Consider the following 20083-nt stretch of genomic DNA (forward strand, 5'->3'; position numbering starts at 1 on the left):
CCTGCAAGTTGGTTGGGTCTTTATAATTCTCATCTGACGCGATCTGAAGTTTCTCCTGAATCCATTTCTCCAGCTCCTCAGCATCTCTCTGGAAAAACTGGAATCGATAGGAATCTTCAAGCTTCTGGCGCCTAAGGGTTGAGAGCTCCTTGAAGCGGTGGTATCTGTCTAGGACCTGCTGCCGCCTCTCTTGGATGTCCTCTGCTGTTTCCAGTACTTTGACCCCACTTGGGTCCATTTTCTGAAAAGACAGAATGCCCTAAAATAAGCACTGTAAGACCAAAGTGGATTTCATGGAATCAGCCTCTATGAAAGAAAGAATTACCAGATAGCCCTGGCAGACAAATCAAAGAAGGTAGTCCATTCTGAGGCTAGAACAATGAGCCTAGATTCTATTCCTCTGTGAAAAATAGCCATCCACTCAATGCAACACCTGCCTATATGGGTCCCTCAGAGGATGCCTAACCAACACTGCAGCCAAATTCAGCAGAAAAATACAACCAGGAGAACTAGAGTTTACAATTCTACAAGGGCTTTGAGGAGTCAAAGGAAATGCCAAATTGGTACTCAAATGACTGAAAAATCCATTCAAAAGTTCTTTCACCTGGTCTCTGCATTCCATTGCATGGAAATTAGAATTTCCTCGTATTTACATCAGTTTTTTTTTTTTTATCTTTCTAGATCTCAAGCCCATTATTCAATGAAAAAAAGCAAATGATTACAAAATAACAGAGTCCTTAACGTGAATAATCAATAGAATTTACCTAGTCAGAGCCCCTGATTTCTCAGTTACTGGGAAATGTCAATCCTACAAGTATTCCTCAGGCTACTAGAGTGCCTGCGCAAAGAACAGACTGTGTTTCCCGTGAATGTGCACAAAAGAACAATCACAGTGCAACTTAAAAAGTGTGGTGAGGGCAGCCCGGGTGGCTCAGCAGTTTAGTGCCACCTTCAGCCCAGGGTGTGATCCTGGAGACCCGGGATCGAGTCCCACGCCAGGCTCCCTGCATGGAGCCTGCTTCTCCCTCTGCGTCTCTGCATCTCTCTCTCTCTCTCTCTCATGAATAAATAAAATCTTTAAAAAAAAAAAATAAAAGACTCCAAGCTATTTACCCAGGCGTCTTTTGTATAGAATGCTCCGCCCTTCTGCCTAGATAACTATTTATATCTCAATACCCAGCTGAAAGGAGTAAGCTGTACCATCCTGCCTCCTCCCCAAGCCATACTCAATGCTCCTTCCTTCCCTCCTCAGATATAACCACACTTTTCTGCAGATTTACAAAGCACTTGTATATACTTCCCACAGTATAATTAGACTGAGCAACCTAATCTTTGTATCTCCGATTTCTGGCATACATGGACCATTAAGAAATGTGTAAAAAAAAAAAAAATGTGTATTGATCGGTGACCGAGTATAAGCTGAGTGCTGTAGCTGCTATGCAGAAGATCTGAATTCATTTGTAAATGGGGTGGACAGAGCTCCATTATCCACCCAAGGTATATTTTACGTATTGTCAATTTGGAATTCCACCCAGGTAAAAGCCAGATTCGTGACAAGAACTGCAAATGGAGAATGAAGCTCTACAACTAGGTGTCAACCTACTGAACAAATGGGAACTACTAATTAATCCTGGACTGAACACACGGCAGTGCATTTTGAGAAATGAGTTGGCCTTTTCACTTCAATAAGGTAGGCCCTTGGTGAAACAGAGCTCAAGAAGACAGTTCTGTTATCAATAGATAACTGTGTCTGAAAAAAAGTATTTTCTATCCTGAAAACCAAAAACTGAGGGTAACCTTAAAAAATTAAATGTCTGGGAGCACCTGGGTGGCTCAGCCAATTAAGCATCTGATGCTTGGTTTTGGCTCAGGTCATGATCTCAGGGTCATATTGACTCCCAGTCGGGCCCTGAGCTCAGCATGGAGTCTACTTGAGATTCTCTCTCTCTCTCTCTCTCTCTCTCTCCACAACCCCATCCTCCCCCCTGTCCCTCTCAAATAAATAAATCTTTTTTGGGTTGTTTTAGATTTTTAAAGATTAATTTTTTTTAAGATTACTTTTTTTTAAAAACGTAAGCAACTATTCACAATGTAGTGGAGTTTCTGTAATAATACTTCATTACAACAGGGCAGTTCCGGTTCACATTGCTACCTACGAATCTCAGCCTCTTTGGGTGAAGGCTGATTTCTGGCAGGGATTTTGACAAGAATCACTACCACCGCCAGCCATATCTACTAGAATGTAAACGTGACTTCACTCACTAGCCTGCATTGTCTGCTCCAGCCTTATCTCCTATCAAACTTCAACTTCAACCCCAACCCTGGCAGCAACTATTTCCCAGCTCAGAAAGTCCCCTTTGTTTTTTTTTTTTAACAACTTTATTTTTTTTAATTTATGATAGGCACACAGTGAGAGAGAGAGAGAGAGAGGCAGAGACATAGGCAGAGGGAGAAGCAGGCTCCATGTACCGGGAGCCCGACATGAGATTCGATCCTAGGTCTCCAGGATCGCGCCGCCGTGGGCCAAAGGCAGGCGCTAAACGCTGCGCCACCTAGGGATCCCTTTTTTTTTTTTTTTTTTTTTTAAGAAAGTCCCCTTTGGCAAGAATATTCTCTTCTGCTCCAGCTCCACCACTGAATACCATATAAACCCCTCCAAGTCTAAAGCAACTGCCTTGTCCTCTCTGCAGTTCTAACTCAGAAGTCTTCACTCCCTCCATGCTCCTCTTTAGAACACTGTCACATTCTGCCAGGTTTTCTCCCTGCCATTTAAAAAATTCTTTTGTGGGCAGCCCTGGTGGCTCAGCCTTCATCCCAGGGCGTGATCCTGGAGACCTGGGATCGAGTCCCACGTCAGGCTCCCTGCATGGAGCCTGCTTCTCCCTCTGCTTGTGTCTCTGCCTCTCTCTCTCCTCTCTGTGCTTTTCATGAATGAATAAAATCTTTAAAAAAAAAAATTCTTTTGTAAATTTAGAATTCCTAAGGGCCTATATAAAAAAGACCTTATCTTCCTCTTCCTCTCTGACCACAGAACTCAGCACAGTTAGAGTCAATTACATTCTGAACTTAGAGAAACTGCTGTCAGTTCGTTATTAAGTAGGCAGGAGACACAAGGCCATCTAATAACCACGTCACAGAGCCTACCTGGGGCAAGCTGGGATCCTCTGGTTCTTAAACTAGTGTGCCAGAACCAAAGATTCTGGACATGATAGCAGCTAGCATATTCTTTTTTTTTTTTTAAAGATTTTATTTATTTATTCATGAGAGACACAGGGAGAGGGAGAAGCAGGCTCCATGCAGGGAGCCCGACATGGGACTCCATCCCAGGCCTCCAGGATCAGGCCCCAGGTTAAAGGCAGTGGTAAACCAACCACTGAGCCACCCGGGCTGCCCTGGCATATTCTTTATTAAAGGCTGTTTGCTTATTCATTATCTCTTATCTTTTCCATCACCACTTTGAAGGGAAGAAAGGGGGAGATGGATATATTAATTATTCAAAAATTAAAAATTGGGCACCTGGCTGGCTCAGCCAGTGGAGCATGTCACTCTCAGCATCATGAATTTGAGTCCCACACTAGCTGTAGAGATTAAAGAAAACTTAAAAAAAAAAAAGTTTTTTAGTTGATAAATAAAAATTGATTTTGTTTTTGTAAGACTGAGTCTTCTTCAGTTAGTGAACAATCACGGTTAAGAAATTACATACTTCCTTTGTTCTTATCCCTTGGGAAACCATTTAAGATGGAAAAACACCAGGAAATTGTGTCTAATTTGCTCCCTGACAAAATTTTCTTGCAAAGAAATTTGCCAAAGAAGATGCAGTTACATAGGAAACCACCACAGAGCATAGGAGTTTCTTCTACAGGATGCCTAAATCCTTATATTAAATTCTTAGAGTGTCTGCCTCTTCACACACAGGATTCATTGCATTTCTAAAATCCTTTAGCTGCCACGGAGATTTCTAAGAAATCACATTGGGGAGCAGGCCCTTTATGACGAAGCCAAGAATCCCCAACATAATGTGGCGAGGGCACCGCCTCGGCAAGTCCCCCTGCTCGGGTCCTGCTTGTGGATTTGACCCTACCAATCCAGGGAGACAGTCCAGCGAGGCCCTGCTGAAATTAACCAACCTAAAAGGCCCTCTTTGTCACCCCAGTGAAGTAGAACAAGTCAATTCTATACCAAGTGCTTTGGTCAGGCAATAATGGACTTTTCTTTCCTGCAGATCAGCTGACGTCAGTAGGTGGGAGCTCTGCCAAGCCGCCACTGGCTGTCCCTGGGGAGCTGGGCATCTGAAAGTCATCAAAGCTCTCCCACTGCTATGGGCATTCAGGATCCTCATTAGCATGGTTACAGGAGGCTAAGATGATGCGTTAATAATAAGAGTTCCCCACCCCTAAACCTGAGATGGAGCTGTCTCTAAGTTTATCTATAGAGGCTCCAGTTTCTTTGCTCCTAAGTGGGTCATCTCCATTGATTATGTTAAAAACAGGAAAACTGTCCATAGGACCAAGAACTACTGCCATTGAAAGATGTGACAGCCTCTCACCCAAAAGTATGTGAGGCAGTTAGTGGAATTTCTTGGACTCTGCCTGTGTGCGCAACATTTCCCCTGCCTGGGCTGAGGCTACAGGCTCCAAGAACTCCACCCCTGCCCTGAAATATGCAGCTGATAGGGCAGACTCCACAGAGAATGTTCCAGGCTGTTCCTAGCCTTAATGGGATTAATGCCTTTTGAGAGCTAGAAAGGAAGACTTTGGGAAATGTACCATTAAAAATCAATCTCCAACCATGCTAGCCTATCTATTATTTCACTAACTGCCTAAAAACTCACAAAGGAACCAACTTCCTAGGACTGTTTATTTCCAAGTAGCCCATCAACTCTGATTTTGCCAATCAGGTCTCTGTGCAGAATAAAGGAAGGGAAATGAACAGTTAAATATATTCTCTGTATGTTTAAGGACAGCTTCCCATTGAAGATAACAAAGAAAAAGGTCGTATTTTTGCAAATATTTTTCAAGAAGACTAAAGATGCAGGCTATTTATAAATGCTGCAATGCAGCAGCCAAAATGTTAGCCACATCATTCAGCAAGTAACATGAATTGATCTCAGGGGATAAAACAGGAATTACAACTATGTCCTCTATTGTAATAAATAAAAAGAACTTGTCAGCGTTCTTACAATACTGCCAGATCTCTGGGAAGAAAGAGGGGAGGGGGTCTAAAAATATGAATCTTGGATAGAAAGTTCTAGTTTAATCCAAAGACATATCTGAGGGCAGCCCTGGTGGCTCGGTGGTTTAGTGCTGCCTGCAGCCCAGGGTGTGATCCTGGAGACCCGCATCGGGCTCCTTGCATGGAGCCGGCTTCTCCCTCTGCCTGTGTCTCTGCTTCTCTCTCTCCTGTGTATTCTCATGAATAAGTAAATAAAATCTTAAAAAAAAAAAAAAAACCTTAAAAAGACACATCTGATAATGACTCCTCATACATGACACAAATTCACACATATTATCAACTGAAAATGGATTCCTACAGAAAAGCCTAGACACTGATTAATAACCATCTTCTTGCAAATGCCAAGAGACAGCTGTCTGAGGCAGTTCTTGGTATTAAGGGAATTTTTAAATGCCTTGGCCTCACCTACAGAAGCTATCTGCCCTGCTGTGCAAGAGGATCCGTCTCTGAAGGGCGGGAGAGGCAGGAGGTAAGGACTCTGCTGTTAGGCAACAGAAAACACTGCAGATAGAAACCGTTCTCAGACCAAAGGTCAGATGCTTCCAACACTGTGAACCTGGCACCTGCAGTGAGTTGTTTAAGGCCCCCTCGTGCAGATCTTGGGAGAGTGGAGGAATTCAACACAATTTCCCTGTGGAACCCCACAAGAGAACCCATTTGTAGTGAGGATGAAAGGAGTCACTGAGACATAGCACTGGTTCTGCCACGGAATGTGCTGGATGCAAGATGCATCTGGAAAACTACACAATGAACTCCAATTTCACCAGATACACTCTTCTGTGAGAAAAGGGATTTGGCGGGGGGGGGGGGGGGGACTAAGGGGATGAACAGATCATTTGGCTCTATGGAAAAATTCATACACATCGCTCAAAGCAAAAAGTCAGAAAAAACATTCGTCAGACTTACTCTGGTTGCTTAGAGCTCAAAGGTACAGAACTGCCAACGCAGGTTTTTTCTCTGGCTCAGAAAGCCAACCTATTACTAAATTTGACATGTGCAAAGCAGGAGAACTACATGTACAGATGTGGAAGGGCTTCTCTGGAGAACAAATCACCAAAGAATGATTTAGCACCCATTAACATTTTATTTTTTATTTTTTAATCTTTTAATTTTATTTTTAAAATTTATGATAGTCACACAGAGAGAGAGAAAGAGAGAGAGAGGCAGAGACACAGGCAGAGGGAGAAGCAGGCTCCATGCACCGGGAGCCCAATGTGGGATTCGATCCCGGGTCTCCAGGATTGCGCCCTGGGCCAAAGGCAGGCGCCAAACCACTGCACCACCCAGGGATCCCCCGTTAACATTTTATACCAACTGATTCTTAGATCAAGCAAATGAACTCCAAACCAGCTTAGCTGCAGATTTTAGTGGCAGACCTGACGGTAAGTAGAGAGGCAAATAATACATAAGAGTTTTAACCATGAATAAAAAACAAGTATTTTTGCTTATGTGGATCTGCATGTCAGCCTTCAGACTGATTAATTCATTTCAACTCATAAGCACGTTTCTGTAGAGGTGAGCAGGGACTTAGCTTTCAGAAAGCAAAAGATTCATACTGCATTGCATCAAAATCCAGAATTGCAAAGCAATGTTGAGAAAACTTACTTCTGAATGCTTCCCAAATACTATGTTGCTGCTACTTACCTCTTAACCTGTAAAATTCAGATGAGAGGTATTTAAGTGCAAAATATTGTTACTGACATTCAAAACAGGAAAAGGTTATAACATGGCCCATTTTTATAAACCTCGTTTCAACAATTCACCACTCTGATTTATAAAAGGGCTTGCCTTGGATTTATCACCCATAATCGCTAGAAATTTGCAAAGTTTATATTTCTCCTTACAGGATATCAAGACATTAATTTTAAGCATTTTTCTTTTTGAAAAAGTTCCAGTTTGGCAAACATTCAAAAACCGTATACAAATAAAACATACATAGTGAGCTTTTGTTTCATCAAAGAAAATGCAAGCTCCATTTCATTACAAGGATTGTGGCAGAAGAAAATCAATCAGTGGAAATAGGAAACAAACCCAAGTTTATGGTATTTGTCAAATTTAAAAATACTATTTTTATGACACATTTTCAGATTATTTTTTCCAAATAGCTAAGATAATCTGTTTAGTCCCTTGGTTCTTAAGAACCAAGAAACCATCAATAAAAAAAGTCAGCAAACACTACATGCAAACACTAGTAGGGTAAGAAGAAATTAATACATTCATGCCTGAAAGAGAGGAAGTAAAAAACAGGAGGCTTTGGAAATTTTAGAATAAATTTACTAAGACTTCTGTTCATGTAACACCAAAAAGCAATAGAAAAAAAAAAAAAAAACCCAACCCTAGCCAATTGGCTTAAAAGAAAAAGTCATGCAGGCAGGGTTTTTTCCCCCTCTCTTTGGATCATTCCACCTCTCTGCCAGAAATGTGTCTTCACTGCAAGCCAGGCAAAACCAAAAGGCAACCCCGTTTCCTGCATGCTGGTCAAATACCTGGACTCTGCGTTTACGAAACGATGACAACATGATGGAAGAATGTGGAGTCTAAAGAGGGAGGGGGAAGAGCAAGATAACAAGCTTCTAAGGGCAAACTGAACAAAATAATTTCAAAATGAAGAAAACAGACCATTAGGAATATGTGAATACAAGTAAAAACCAAATTCACGGTGTTCTTCTGGAAACTGCCTTGTTCTGTAGAGCTTCTGAATCCCACCAGGGATTTAAAACGTGGAAAGAGAACCAAAGTTCTCTGGTCCCTCAGCGGTTCCTATTCATCTAGATGTGCTGCCTTGGCCAAGTTATACCCTCTTTGGATCTCAGTTTCCCCACTTTTCAAATAAAGAACACTGAATATGCTTTCTAACACTAAACATGCCTTCCCCAGATCCACAGTCCAATAAATTGAGACTCCCAGGACTAGTGGATTCCTAAATCCCCTTCCATTCAGTAATAAAATAGCATGATCCCATGGGGGCGGGGGGGGGGGGGGGCGCTCAGCGGTTTGGCACCGCCTTCAGCCTAGGGTGTGGTCCTGGAGTCCCGGGATCTGGGCCCATGTTGGGCTACCTGCATGGAGCCTTCTTCTCCCTCTGCCTATGTCTCTCTGCCTCTCTCTCTCTCTCTCATGAATGAATAAAATCTTTAAAAAAATAGCATGCTCCCATGACATCATAAGAAACAATAAAGAACTCAAGCCATAAAGATCTGACTTCAGCCTCATTTACTGGTACACTTCCTGTTCAAAACTCATACAAGAGGGATATGCAAAAAAAGGTGGAAGGGAGGTAACAAGCAAAGCTGCTCTGGGGGCTGGACTGGTCCCCGTGGCCCCAAGTGGTGGGCTCTGTGCTCCTGCCTGCATTTCCTCGTCCTCGGGCATTCCCAGAGTCAGCACTTGCCATTAGGGCGGTGCATTCTTCTACCTACTCTGACCACAGCTGCAGCAGCCCAGACCGCATAGCTAGCGGAGTCCTTGCATAGCCCACGGAGGATTGATTACGAGGCCGGCCTCATGCCCACTATCCTTTGTGCGAGTTCAGCAACGACAGGACCGTGAACTACTCCTGCCCTACGCTGCTCAGGATCTGTAGTCGGCCCCTCCCTTTGGGATGAACGCAGGTAAGGAAAAAAATAGAGCAAATTCTAACCCAGGGAACCAAAAGATATATATTTAAAAACCAGCTCTTGCCACCTTAAACCTGTTCATCAGATTATTTGACAAGCCTGTGACATATCCGATTTCTCCATTGCTAGATCGCTATAAAACCCACTGCCAAGACCAAAAGCATCCGAGGATGTTACTCAGCTGATGGATTATTCTAAGAACTGCTTCACACCGGTCCAGCATCAGGCAAATCCTCCTTGCGAGGCTCCTCTCTCCCTCTCTCCGCAGAGGTCCCCAGATAACAGCTAACACACTTTGAGGCTCCCTTTGGAGTAATTACTGGCCCAGATACTAAAAAAGGCTTATTGTTAATCTCCTGCAGAGGCCTTACTGCAACACTTTTTACCCCCCTCTGCCACATTTTTAAACTTTGACTTCAATTTGACCTTTGAAAAATCTAAGACATTAGCTGCGATAAAAGGGAAAAGACTAGTTTAGGAGGTGGAACCTTGGCTCAACAGCTTCATACAGCTGAGTGTTCCCACTGCTATTCTTAAGATTTTCTGTTTCCTGGCTGCAAGACACCCCCACCCTTCCATCTTTGATACATTCTTTTTTACTTAGGTCCAATTGCTATGACTCCGCAATTTCGCCACACATTATTAAAATACTTCAGATGGTCTCACTTCTATTCCTCCCTAACAGCCATGATGGTTAAGTTTTTCTAAAATACCATGATGAAGAAGGAACAAAGGGCCTACGTATTTTAGAATCTATTATATAAAGGAGATTCGACAAGGTGTTGTGTCAATTCAATCGTCTCAACCCAGTTTTCTGGGCTACTGAGGCTTTTAATTTAAAATGTATGCAACCCTTAACCTCAACAAGCCCCTTAATTTAAAATATTTGGTCCCAATCCATCAAAGAGACTCTTAACGGCAATTTTCTGTAGGAAGCATCTTACCAAATTCGCAGGGCTAGCTTTCAAACAAAAGGCTGCTCTATCATCCAACAGCGGCGTGGCTGTAGAATTTTTGACAAATAATATAATGTCCTCGAATCGAAAAGCCCCCGTCTCGGTGGGGCTGGGGTGGGGGTGGGGGGATAACTCGTAAGCTATCAAGTTACTGATTTGAGTCTCCTACAAAGCAAGCGCCGCATCTGTTATTTACAAGCAAATCACAACTGAGTAGGAAAGAAATGTTTATTACGAGGAAGGAAAAGGACACGGCCAGTATCGGATCCTTCTGCGTCTCGACAGAAGAGCAAGAATCGCCACACAGGATGAAATTAAGGTCAAAGAGCCCTCTGCTCTCTGCCCTCGGCTCTTCCTCCCTCGAGGGCTGGGCCGGCACTGCCGGGGGACGGGGACGGGGACGGGGAGCGGCAGAAGCCGCTGCCCGCTGAGGGAGCGCCCTGCAGGGAGGGGGTGGGTACGATCCGGTCGGGGGCCCCCGCCCCACCTGCCGCAGCCGGACGGGGCAGGGCGGGGCCGCAGCCGGGCTCGGGGGTGGGGAGCAGGACGCACCCCGCGGCCCCGCACCCCCCCCCCCACCAGTCAATGACATTCCAGCGGCCGGCGCCCGGGCCGCCCCGCTCCACGGGCGGCCCCCCCCACCGCCCACGCTCCACGGGCTGGTCGCGGCCGGCCGGCTGGGTCCGCGCCCGTGTGAGGAGCGGCGAGGCCGGCCGGGCTCACCTGTCCGCGCGCCGGCCCCGCCCCGCCCCGCGGGCTGCGCGGCTCCCCGCCCAGGGTCGACGGCCCTCGGGCCCCGCTCCCTCCCCGAGCTCCCCTGCTCCCCCTTCTCACCGGCTCCCGTGGGGTGAGGGCAGTGGGTGCTCCGGGCTGGGGGGGGGGGGGGGGTTGCTGAGGACCGACGCGCCTCCGCGGCCTCTCGCCTCGCCGTTCGCTCCGCAGCGGGTAGTGGCGGCGACGCGCGCGCCTCGCTTCTTTTATAGGCGGTCGGGCGCGAGCGCGGGGGAAGTGCCGGGGCGCGGCGCGAGGGGCGGGGGCGAGCGCCGGCCGAGCTGAGGGGGCGGAGCTCCCGCCGCCTCGCTTCCCGAGCGCGCGACGGAGAGGACCGAGCGCTCCCGGAAGGAGCCGAAGCGCGGTTGCGGGGGAAGAGCCGAGTCCCGGGAGCGCGGCGGGAGGATGGGAAAAAAGGGCGCGCGCCGGGGGTTGGGGGGCGATGGTGCAGTAGTCACTGCCTCCGCCCGGGTGGGCCGAGCTGCGGCAGCCGCCCCGCCCTCCCCGCACCTCGGATCCTCCAATCCCGCCCCTCCCCGCCCTGCGGAGAATCTTCTGCACCCACCCCGCCCCTCCGCCCCTGGGAGCCCTTCCAGGACTGCAGCGAAGGGCGGGGCTGGGGCGGACGCCGCAGTCTGGCGGGGGATGCTGCGCACCCAGAGCGGTAAAACGCCCAGTCCTGAAGGGTGAGGTCACCCCCAGGCTTTTCATCCTCCTGCCCTCTTTCCCTAAGAGATGGCTGGCGCCGGGACCCACGTCAGCCTACTCTGCTGGGGGCTGGGGTCTAGAAACCCAGGATGATTTGGGGGTCCAGGTTTGAGGTGGTAGTAACAAAAGGCCAAATCCAATCCCCTCAAAATAAAGACTAATTTGGAGTTGAAATCTATCATTTGGGATTTGGAGAGTTAATTATTTCTTATATTCTTACAGCAAAAGCTTTCTGACAGGGTTGCCGGTGAAATAGGATGCATTTAGTCGTATTTTATAAATAAGACATTAAAGTTCTTCAGGCCGCAATTAATTGAACTTTCCTTGTGTATCACGCGCTGTGCTAAGCATTTCATGTGTAACCCTTTTTTTTTTTAATCTGTGCAATAATTTTACGAGGTAGGTATTATTTCTCCATTTTACAAATGAGCACTCTAACATGGAAGCTGGGTCTCTTGCCCTAGGTTAGGCAGCTAGCAAAAAGAAAAGCTAGGATTTGGATCCAGTCAGAACCTTATCTTAAACAGCATGCTCTGCTGCCTTCCCCTAGGAAGGGAGACACTGCAATGGTGGACTCTGGGATGCTGGGGAAAGAAAAAAAAAAGAGAATTTCTGGAGTTTCTGTACCTTACAGTCTTAGCAGTTTCAGGGCCTGGCTCTAAACTCTGCAGTGTAGCCCAAAGCCCTCTGTCGGGAAGCCCTTTCCCCACCCCCGCTCCTGCGACAGCTGGGCCGCAGCCATTGGGAGTAACACCCAGATCATTCCTGTGCAGTCAGGCAGACCAGGAACTCTGCAGCTCTGAAGGCCTCAGCCTCCTGGTTACCAAGCAGCCCTGGGTACAGTGCACCAGAATTTGGGCCAAGGCCCAGCCCTGGCTTCCTGGTCCTCTGCAGTTTGGCTTCTTCCCCTGTGCCTGGGATCCACAATCTGGTTCCTAAGCTGCCCTGGCTGTAGCTCTGATAAGAAAAATTCTCTTATTCCCCTCAACCCATCAGAGTGCAGAGAACAGAAGAGGAGTGGCCACACCCCAGCTTTGCAGAATCTAGAGGAAAAACGAAGGCATTTCCTACAATCTTCTGTAACTGGGTAACTCCTCCCTGGGATGTGCGTTTCTGGAACAGCTGATGATATCGACAGCCTCTTCTGCACCAGGGAGCAGCAAAATGTGTAATCATATATTCAGCTCTGGATACAAAATGGCTTACACAACCATAGGTCTCCAAAATTTCTAAGATCTGCTCCAGCAGGGAATGGGTCTCAAGGGCCTGGGCAGGGACTGTAAAAAGGGAAGATTTTTCTTTTAAATCACTACTACAGCCTCCTGGTGAAATGGGGGTTTTGTTGCTTTTACCAGATGCAAAACAGATTTGGAGCTTTGGTACTGGTACAGAAACTAAAATCTTATTCGTTGATCCTTTGTCTGATCTGAGACATGGCCAAAACCCATTATCTCTCGCCCTCTACGCTTCCCACTCACTCACCCACCCCATTCTGCACTTGGCACTGGAAATGAGAGGTTGAAAAAGCCCTTCTTCGTGTGTTCTGTTGTGTGCCTACCTCACCTCCCACCAATTTCACTGTATGCCTAACGCTCTGCTAGGTGTAGGGAGCGATGACGAAGCAGATAATGGCCCTCTTTGTTTTGGGAGAGAAACTCAGTCAGGAAAAAAAAAAAAAAAAAAAAGCACAGGACAGTGTTGCAATGAACGCCCAGTTCCCCACGTCTTCCTGAACAGCAGGGGGTGGGACTGAATTCCAAGGTTTTTTCTATTCTCTGGTTCTCTGAAGGTTTGATATGCACCCTAAACTTAGGCATACTTTTTCAAGTTCAAAGAGGTCAACTGATGGAAATACACCAAACTGTAAAGATGTTTTCACTTGTTCCAGCCATGGAAAATTACTTGCCAGCTCTCCCTGGAGAATCTCCCTCTCCTTCTCCCCTTCTCCCTTTCTCCCTCTTGCTCCACTTGCACAGCAGTTAACAAGCACCAAGCTCTTCCACTGTTTTTCTCCCCATAAAGGACTTGATTGAGAAGTTACTCTGGCAAGGGGACTGTACTTCTTCCCAGATGACCTTTTGCAGTGTCAAAGCTGGCAAGGAACACAGTAACTGGATGAACCCCAAGGACGTTATGCTAAGTGAAATAAACTAGACACAAAAGCACAAATATTGCACCATTCCACTTACCTGACATCTCCAGAAGAGTCGAATTTATAGAGACAAAGTAGAGCAGGGCTTGGCAGGGGGGCTGGGGTGAGAGGAGGATGGGCAGTGAGAATTTAATGGGGACAGGGTTTCAGCTTTGCAAGAGGAAAAAGTTCTGGACAATGAATGGTGGTGATGGCTGTACAACGTGAATGTACTTAATGCCGTAGAACCGTATACTTAAAAATGACTGAAATGGTAATATTTGAGTGATGTGTATTTTACCACAATTAATAAACAAAGCATGGGTACCTGGCTGGCTCAGTTGGTGGAGAAGGCATCATGAGTTTGAGCTACCCGTTGAGTGTAGAGATTACTTGAAAATAATTAAATAAATAGGGAACCTGGTTGAGCATCTGCCTTTGGCTCAGGTCATGTCTGGGATGGAGTACTGCATTGGGCTCCCTGCAGGGAGCCTGCTTCTCCCTCTGCCTAGGTCTCTGCCTCTCTCTCTGTGTCTCTCATGAATAAATAAATAAAATCTTAATAAATAATAAAGAAACATTTCCTCCCATAAAAAAAAAAAAAGAATGCTGAGGCACCTGGGTGACTCAGTCGGTTAAGCAGCCAACTTTTGATTTCTCTTTAGTTCATGATCTCTCACTGTGTCAGGCTCCTGTGCTGGTCTCAGAGCCTGCTTGGAGTTCTCTCTCCCTCTGCCTCTCCTTCATTACTCTCTCTTAAAAAAATAAAATAAAATAAAATAAAGGAATGCTAATAAGTGTAAAAAAAAAAAACCTCAACAACTAGCCACCAAGTGAAAAATGGTTATGATTCATAAGTTCTACAGACCATATCAGGGATATAGTTCACAATGATGGACTTGAGAAGTATTGGGGATGTTACCGAGTAACAGCAGGTTACAGAACAACATAAACAAAGACTTGGGTACCTTTAATAACTATGTTTGTGGGGATCCCTGGGTGGCTCAGTGGTTTGGCACTTGCTTTCGGGTCAGGGCGTGATCCTGGGGTCCCAGGATCAAGTCCCACATTGGGCTCCCTGCATGGAGCCTGCTTCTCCCTCTGCCTGTGTTTCTGCCTCTCTCTCTCTGTGTGTGTGTGTCTCTCATGAATAAATAAAATACTTTTTTTAAAAAAGAGCTATGTTTGTGTAAGAGTGTATATAATTGAAGAAATGTTCATACTGGGTTTAGAATAAAGGGATTTTTTGGACATTTTACTCTCATTAAAAAAAAATCTCTGGGGATCCCTGGGTGGCGCAGCGGTTTAGCGCCTGCCTTTGGCCCAGGGCATGATCCTGGAGACCCGGGATCGAATCCCACGTCGGGCTCCCGGTGCATGGAGCCTGCTTCTCCCTCTGCCTATGTCTCTGCCTCTCTCTCTCTCTCTCTCGTGTGACTATCATAAATAAATAAAAATTTAAAAAAATCTCTGAATAGCTTTAAGTATCTGGATCAAATACTATTTCCTTTTTTAAAAAATATTTTATTTATTATTATTTATTTATTTCACACCCCAACTCTTTCTTAGGATCCTGCAGAAAAAACTCTCAGGGAAAGGCTGACCTACATGAAATGGATCTATCTTCCAAGCTCCCATAACTTTTAGCTCAAACCATGGAGCACTCCCAGTATGTAAATTACACTCTCCATGAATTAAAATTCTATCTACTTACCTATTTCACTTTAAGTAGGAAGCATTCTGCAAAAACCATTTAGTCAACTTTCCCTCTTTATAGCTGATGGCTTCAAGGTAACAGGCAGAAGGAGAAGCAGGCTCCATGCAGGGAGCTGGGCGTGGACTCAATCCCAGGTCTCCAGGATCATGCCCTGGACTGAAGGTGGTGCTAAACCACTGAGCCACCCAGGCTGCTCTGTTAACTAGAATTTAAATAAAAGTTCAAAAACAAAACAAAACTAAAAGAATAAGAATATTCATTTTTATGACCACAGTACAATGATAAAAGTCAGGAAGTTAATCTTGAGGAATACTATTACCTTTTTTTAAAGATTTTATTTATCTATTAGAGAGAGAAAAAGAGAGAGCACAAGCAGGGGGAGCGACTGGCAGAGAGAGAGGGAGAAGCAGGCTCCCCGTACAGCAGAGCCTGATGCAGGGCTCGATCCCAAGACCCTGGGATCATGCATGACCTGAGCCAAAGGCAGAAGCTTAACCAACTGAGCTACCCAGGCACCCCTATTATCTGACTTACAAACCTTATTCAAGTTTTAGCAGTTGTCAGGATGCCTGGGTGGGTGGGGCTTGAACTCACAACCCTGAGACCAAGTCACATGCTTTACTGACTGAGCCAGTAGGGTGCCCCTAAATTTCTCTCTCTTTTAAAGATTTTATTTGAGAGAGAGTGACTGGGATGCCTGAGTGGCTCAGTAGTTGAGTGTCTGCCTTCTGCTCAGGGCGTGGTCCCTTGCATGGAGCCTGGTTCTTCTCCCACAGCCTATGTCTCTGCCTCTATCTCTGCCTCTCTCTGTGTCTCTCATGAATAAATAAATAAAATCTTAAAAAAAAAAAAAGTGAGCAAGAGAAAGTGCACAAGCAGGGGGAGGGGCAGAGAGAGAGAGGGAGAAGCAGACTTCCCCACTGAGCAGGGAGCCCAACACAACAGGACAAAACATGACAGGACATGACTCGGGCACAATCTCAGGACCCCAAGATCATGACCAGAGCCGAAGACAGATGCTTAACTCACTGAGCCCCCCAGGTACCCCCTAAATCCCCTAAATTTTCTTTATAATGTATGTTATTGTAAATTCAACACTATTCTTATCTGCTTTCTAGAGGAACACAGGAAGTCTAGTGTCAGGAATTCATTTGGTGGTACAGCACAAGGGGAAGTGATAGGCCAGGCCTGATAAGGAACCTGTATGGAGCTCTGTGGCTCGTCTGTCCTGGCAATGATAGAAGACATCCAAACTTAGTTAGGTCATTGCTTTCATCACAGGAAGCTTGAGGAGTAGGGGAAGGAATGCTCCAAAAACAACTGCATTCTTCTACCCAAGGGATTTTTTGGGTTTCTCTCCTGCTGGAATTTTCAACTCATCATCAAACTTGCTTTCATTACTTTCAAATGATGTAGGACAATGATATAACAATGATATAACAAAAATATGTGCACTCAGCCTGAGAAATGAGGTCAAGCTTGAAAGGAAGCAAGCAGGCAAGTGAGTACTTGAATTTAAAAACTGGATGCAGGGATCCCTGGGTGGCTCAGTGGTTTGGCGCCTGCATTTGGCCCAGGGCGCGATCCTGGAGTCCCGGGATCGAGTCCTGCGTCGGGCTCCCGGCATGGAGCCTGCTTCTCCCTCTGCCTGCGTCTCTGCCTCTCTCTCTATGTCTATCATGAATAAATAAATATTTAAAAAAATAAAAAAAAACTGGATGCAAAACAAAACAAAACTGGATGCAGACCTTAGTATTACACTTTAAGGAATCTGATGCTGCTAGCCATCAGGGGTGCATCTATCTATCAGCCAGCAATCATTAACTCTCAAGGCAACACTATCAGTGAGTATCAAAAACCTGGTTTCCCCAGTGCTCTCTTTTCTTGGTTTACCATTGGAGAACCTATTAGTAATTCTAGGCATCGAGTGACATGTGCAAGACTGTGAAACATGTCCAGGGAAAGAACACTGAAATATCAGGAGAGCTGTTTTTTATGGAGTGGTTCAAAGTCGAACAGATCTCAGGGATCAGTTTGTCCAGTGATTTTTCGCATTTCATTTTTGGAGGGACTTTCTTTTTTTTTAAAGATTTATTTTTATTTATTCATTTATGATAGACATAGAGAGAGAGAGAGGCAGAGACACAGGCAGAGGGAGAAGCAGGCTTCATGCCGGGAGCCTGATGCGGGACTCGATCCCGGGATTCCAGGATCGCGCCCTGGGCCAAAGGCAGGCGCGAAACCGCTGAGCCACCCAGGGATCCCCTTGGAGGGACTTTCTCATAAGTAACCTAACATAGAACCACTATCTAAACGGCAGATAAAGCAAAAAACGCTTTGGGATCCCAGGGTTGCCTTAGTGCCCCAGATAAAGCTCTGCAAATGTAAGCTACAAACTCCAGTAGGCCCTGTGCACCTCAGGTGATCACAGATTTTCATAGTTCCATTCCAGCAGATGGCAGCAGTATCATGAGGGAAGGGATGCTTTTTTTTTTTTTTTTTTTTAAGATTTATTTATTTATGAGAGAGAGAGAGAGAGAGAGGGAGAGAGAGACAGGAGGAGGGAGAAGCAGGCTCCATGCCGGGAGCCTGACACAGAACTCGATCCAGGGACTCCAGGATCACACCCTGGGCCAAAGGCAGGCATTAAACCGCTGAGCCACCGAGGGATCCCCGGAAGGGATGCCTTTTGAAAATCTGCACAAAGCCTCCATCTGTCAACCCTGACTATGGGGCTGGGCACCAAACACTCAGCATCCTAAAGTCAGGACTTCCCAACCTGTTCCTGGTCATAATACATAGAAAATGATGGCATGTGCAAAGCACAGGCAAGAGAGGAAGTGCAAATGGCAACTGGTCTTGAAGGCTATGGCCTCTGCAGGTCCTCAGGCTAAAGGGATCTGTGCTGACACATCTGCTGGGAAGCTCTGCCCTAAGGCATTGCTACAAAGCACCTGAGGCTCAGAGGAGGTGAATGAGCTACCCAAGGCCACAAAACCTAAGTGTGAATTGCACAAGTCTACTGACACCTTCCCCAGAGTTCATTCTGTTGCATCCATATGAAAAGACTTCAGTCCTTTTCCATTGCTGCTAGATAAAACAAGGTCAGTTATTGGTACTTAATTCCAGAAAAGGAATGACAGAAAAACAAGTTTTCCCAAGGCGAAGGTCAAGAAGACAAAATAGGGAGAAATACATACTATTCTAGAGCTAGGTTTGTACACAATTGTAACCCCAGTGATGTACACAGTTCACAGTATAGGAAATTGGTTACATCAGCCAACTAGATACCAGCAATGAGTTTTTAAAAATCATGCTTTATTATTTGTTTTTTTTGGCACCAGAGTCAACAATTCATAGAATGTGTCACTTCAAAACACTCAATAGTACCGGGGAATACCCTTGCCCGCCCCGCCCAAAACACAACCCCGCAGACGACATGTAGTACAGAGTAGATCCATGGCTGTTGCCTATGGTACAAAAGACAATGAGCCTTTCCAAAAACAAATCTCAATTCTTAACTGAACAGCCAAGCTCTGAATTTCTATAGTGGCTTTAGTGAGGCCAATCTATCATCCCTCTTTACTCAGGTCATGTCAACAATTTTAAAGCAGTTCCCAATTCCTCCCAAACACCTTTAACCCCTGAATCATTGCATATAGATTCTTGGCTCATGTGTAATGTGGCAAGCCCGTTCCAGTCCATCTTCATTCAAATTAAAGAATAAACACCCCCCCCCCCCGCCCCACACCTGTCCTGGCTCATGCATCCCTAGTCATCCAGGGACCAAATCCCAAATTAATAGGACCAACAGTGCTTCCTGTTCAACGTAACATGTATTAACAGTCCCAGTCCCAGATGCTAAACTATCTCTGATGCAATTTGGGACTTAATCCTTGTCTGTATCAGGCATTTCCTCTGAATTTATCATTACTTCACAAGCTAAGAAAGGCAAAACCACCATAACCCAGACTTGCGTGTAAGGATTTGAGCCTCAACTATTAACACTTGTACTCTGAACAGGGGGCAGCATGGGCTGAGGGAGAGGATGGAGTACAAGTGGTGGGCTCACTTCAGCTCAGAGGGAAATGGTTAAGGTACTATGTACTTTCTGAAAGACACTAGACACAAAGGAAATGAATGATGAGACCAAACACTAAATCACTCTTCTCACCACATTTGCAGAAATGAGAAGAGCTGATGCCATTTACTCTGCCATGCAGACCCCCTTAAGGAGTATCTGGCCTTCAAAGAGACCCCCTGGATTCTGGGACTCCCGAAAAGTATCCTCTCCTAGTTGCAAGGTACAAACATATAAAAACATATACTGGTGCATTTCTAAATCTGACTTCTCCCAAACACAGCTGTTTTCAGTTGCTTTATTCCTGTCCCTCTGAAACAGCACGGTGATGGTGGGCCATGGAGTGCCATCAGGAACGCCAAAAGGAGGAAGTCAGAAAGCCCTTGGGGACAGGAATCTCCTGGCGCTGCAAACATTTCTAGTCAGGGAAAGATGGAGAAAACAAGAATGATTTTCTGGTAATGCTCCTTCCAGCATTTAACATTTGGAAGAAGCTTTGAGGGACAGCAAGCTGAAGTCATAGGAACCGTGGCTACCATCGGGAAGAGTGGGACCAACCGCAACGCAGGACACTTCTGCCTGCATGTGAACTGCAGTGGTGGACAGAGGCGATGCTGCCTGTGATGTGGGTCCCCTGCCCCATCTCCCACAGCCCGGTCCCATCCTTCACAGCTGCCTTCTGCCCACTTGGGCTCCTGGAAAGTGGAAGTTAGTGGGCTGTCCCAGCAGACCCAGCCCAGCAGACTTCTAGGCTGCTGGTCAACCTCACCTCCCTATAGAGGTTTCCAGCACTGGGAAATAGGGAAGGAGTCTGGCTGTAAGTGGAGTCTGTTCTCACGGAAAAATGGGAGCAAATGTCCCAGTTCCCCT

At 45.9% G+C, this 20083-nt stretch overlaps 2 protein-coding genes across 40 annotated transcripts in view; both read right to left on the reverse strand.

The window, feature by feature from the left end:
• The window catches only part of SPTAN1 (spectrin alpha, non-erythrocytic 1), a 63123-nt gene extending 52055 nt beyond the window's left edge, over positions 1 to 11068 (reverse strand). For 20 of the 39 annotated variants that reach the window (XR_011999832.1, XR_011999828.1, XR_011999829.1 and 17 more), the window contains exons 1-3: positions 10640 to 10757; positions 7719 to 7769; positions 2 to 241 (exon numbers count right to left, since the gene is read on the reverse strand). Coding sequence is in view for 28 of the 39 variants with exons in the window: in XM_072748452.1 (XP_072604553.1) it covers positions 2 to 241; positions 7719 to 7751 (273 nt within the window). In the remaining 11 variants the exon portion in view is untranslated. Of the gene's footprint in view, position 1; positions 242 to 7718; positions 7770 to 10639 lie in introns of all 39 variants that reach the window. The other 19 variants (XR_011999831.1, XR_011999830.1, XR_011999827.1 and 16 more) reach the window with 4 other exon arrangements.
• Positions 11069 to 18429: 7361 nt separating this feature from the next.
• GLE1 (GLE1 RNA export mediator) overlaps positions 18430 to 20083 on the reverse strand; it is a 35910-nt gene continuing 34256 nt past the window's right edge. Inside the window, exon 16 of the mRNA XM_026009434.2 lies at positions 18430 to 19631. Within this exon, the coding sequence (XP_025865219.1) occupies positions 19563 to 19631 (69 nt within the window). The 3' untranslated portion in view covers positions 18430 to 19562. The remainder of the gene's footprint in view (positions 19632 to 20083) is intronic.

This window comes from Vulpes vulpes, chromosome 2, assembly GCF_048418805.1.
Source record: "Vulpes vulpes isolate BD-2025 chromosome 2, VulVul3, whole genome shotgun sequence".
Taxonomy (NCBI): Eukaryota; Metazoa; Chordata; class Mammalia; order Carnivora; family Canidae; genus Vulpes; species Vulpes vulpes.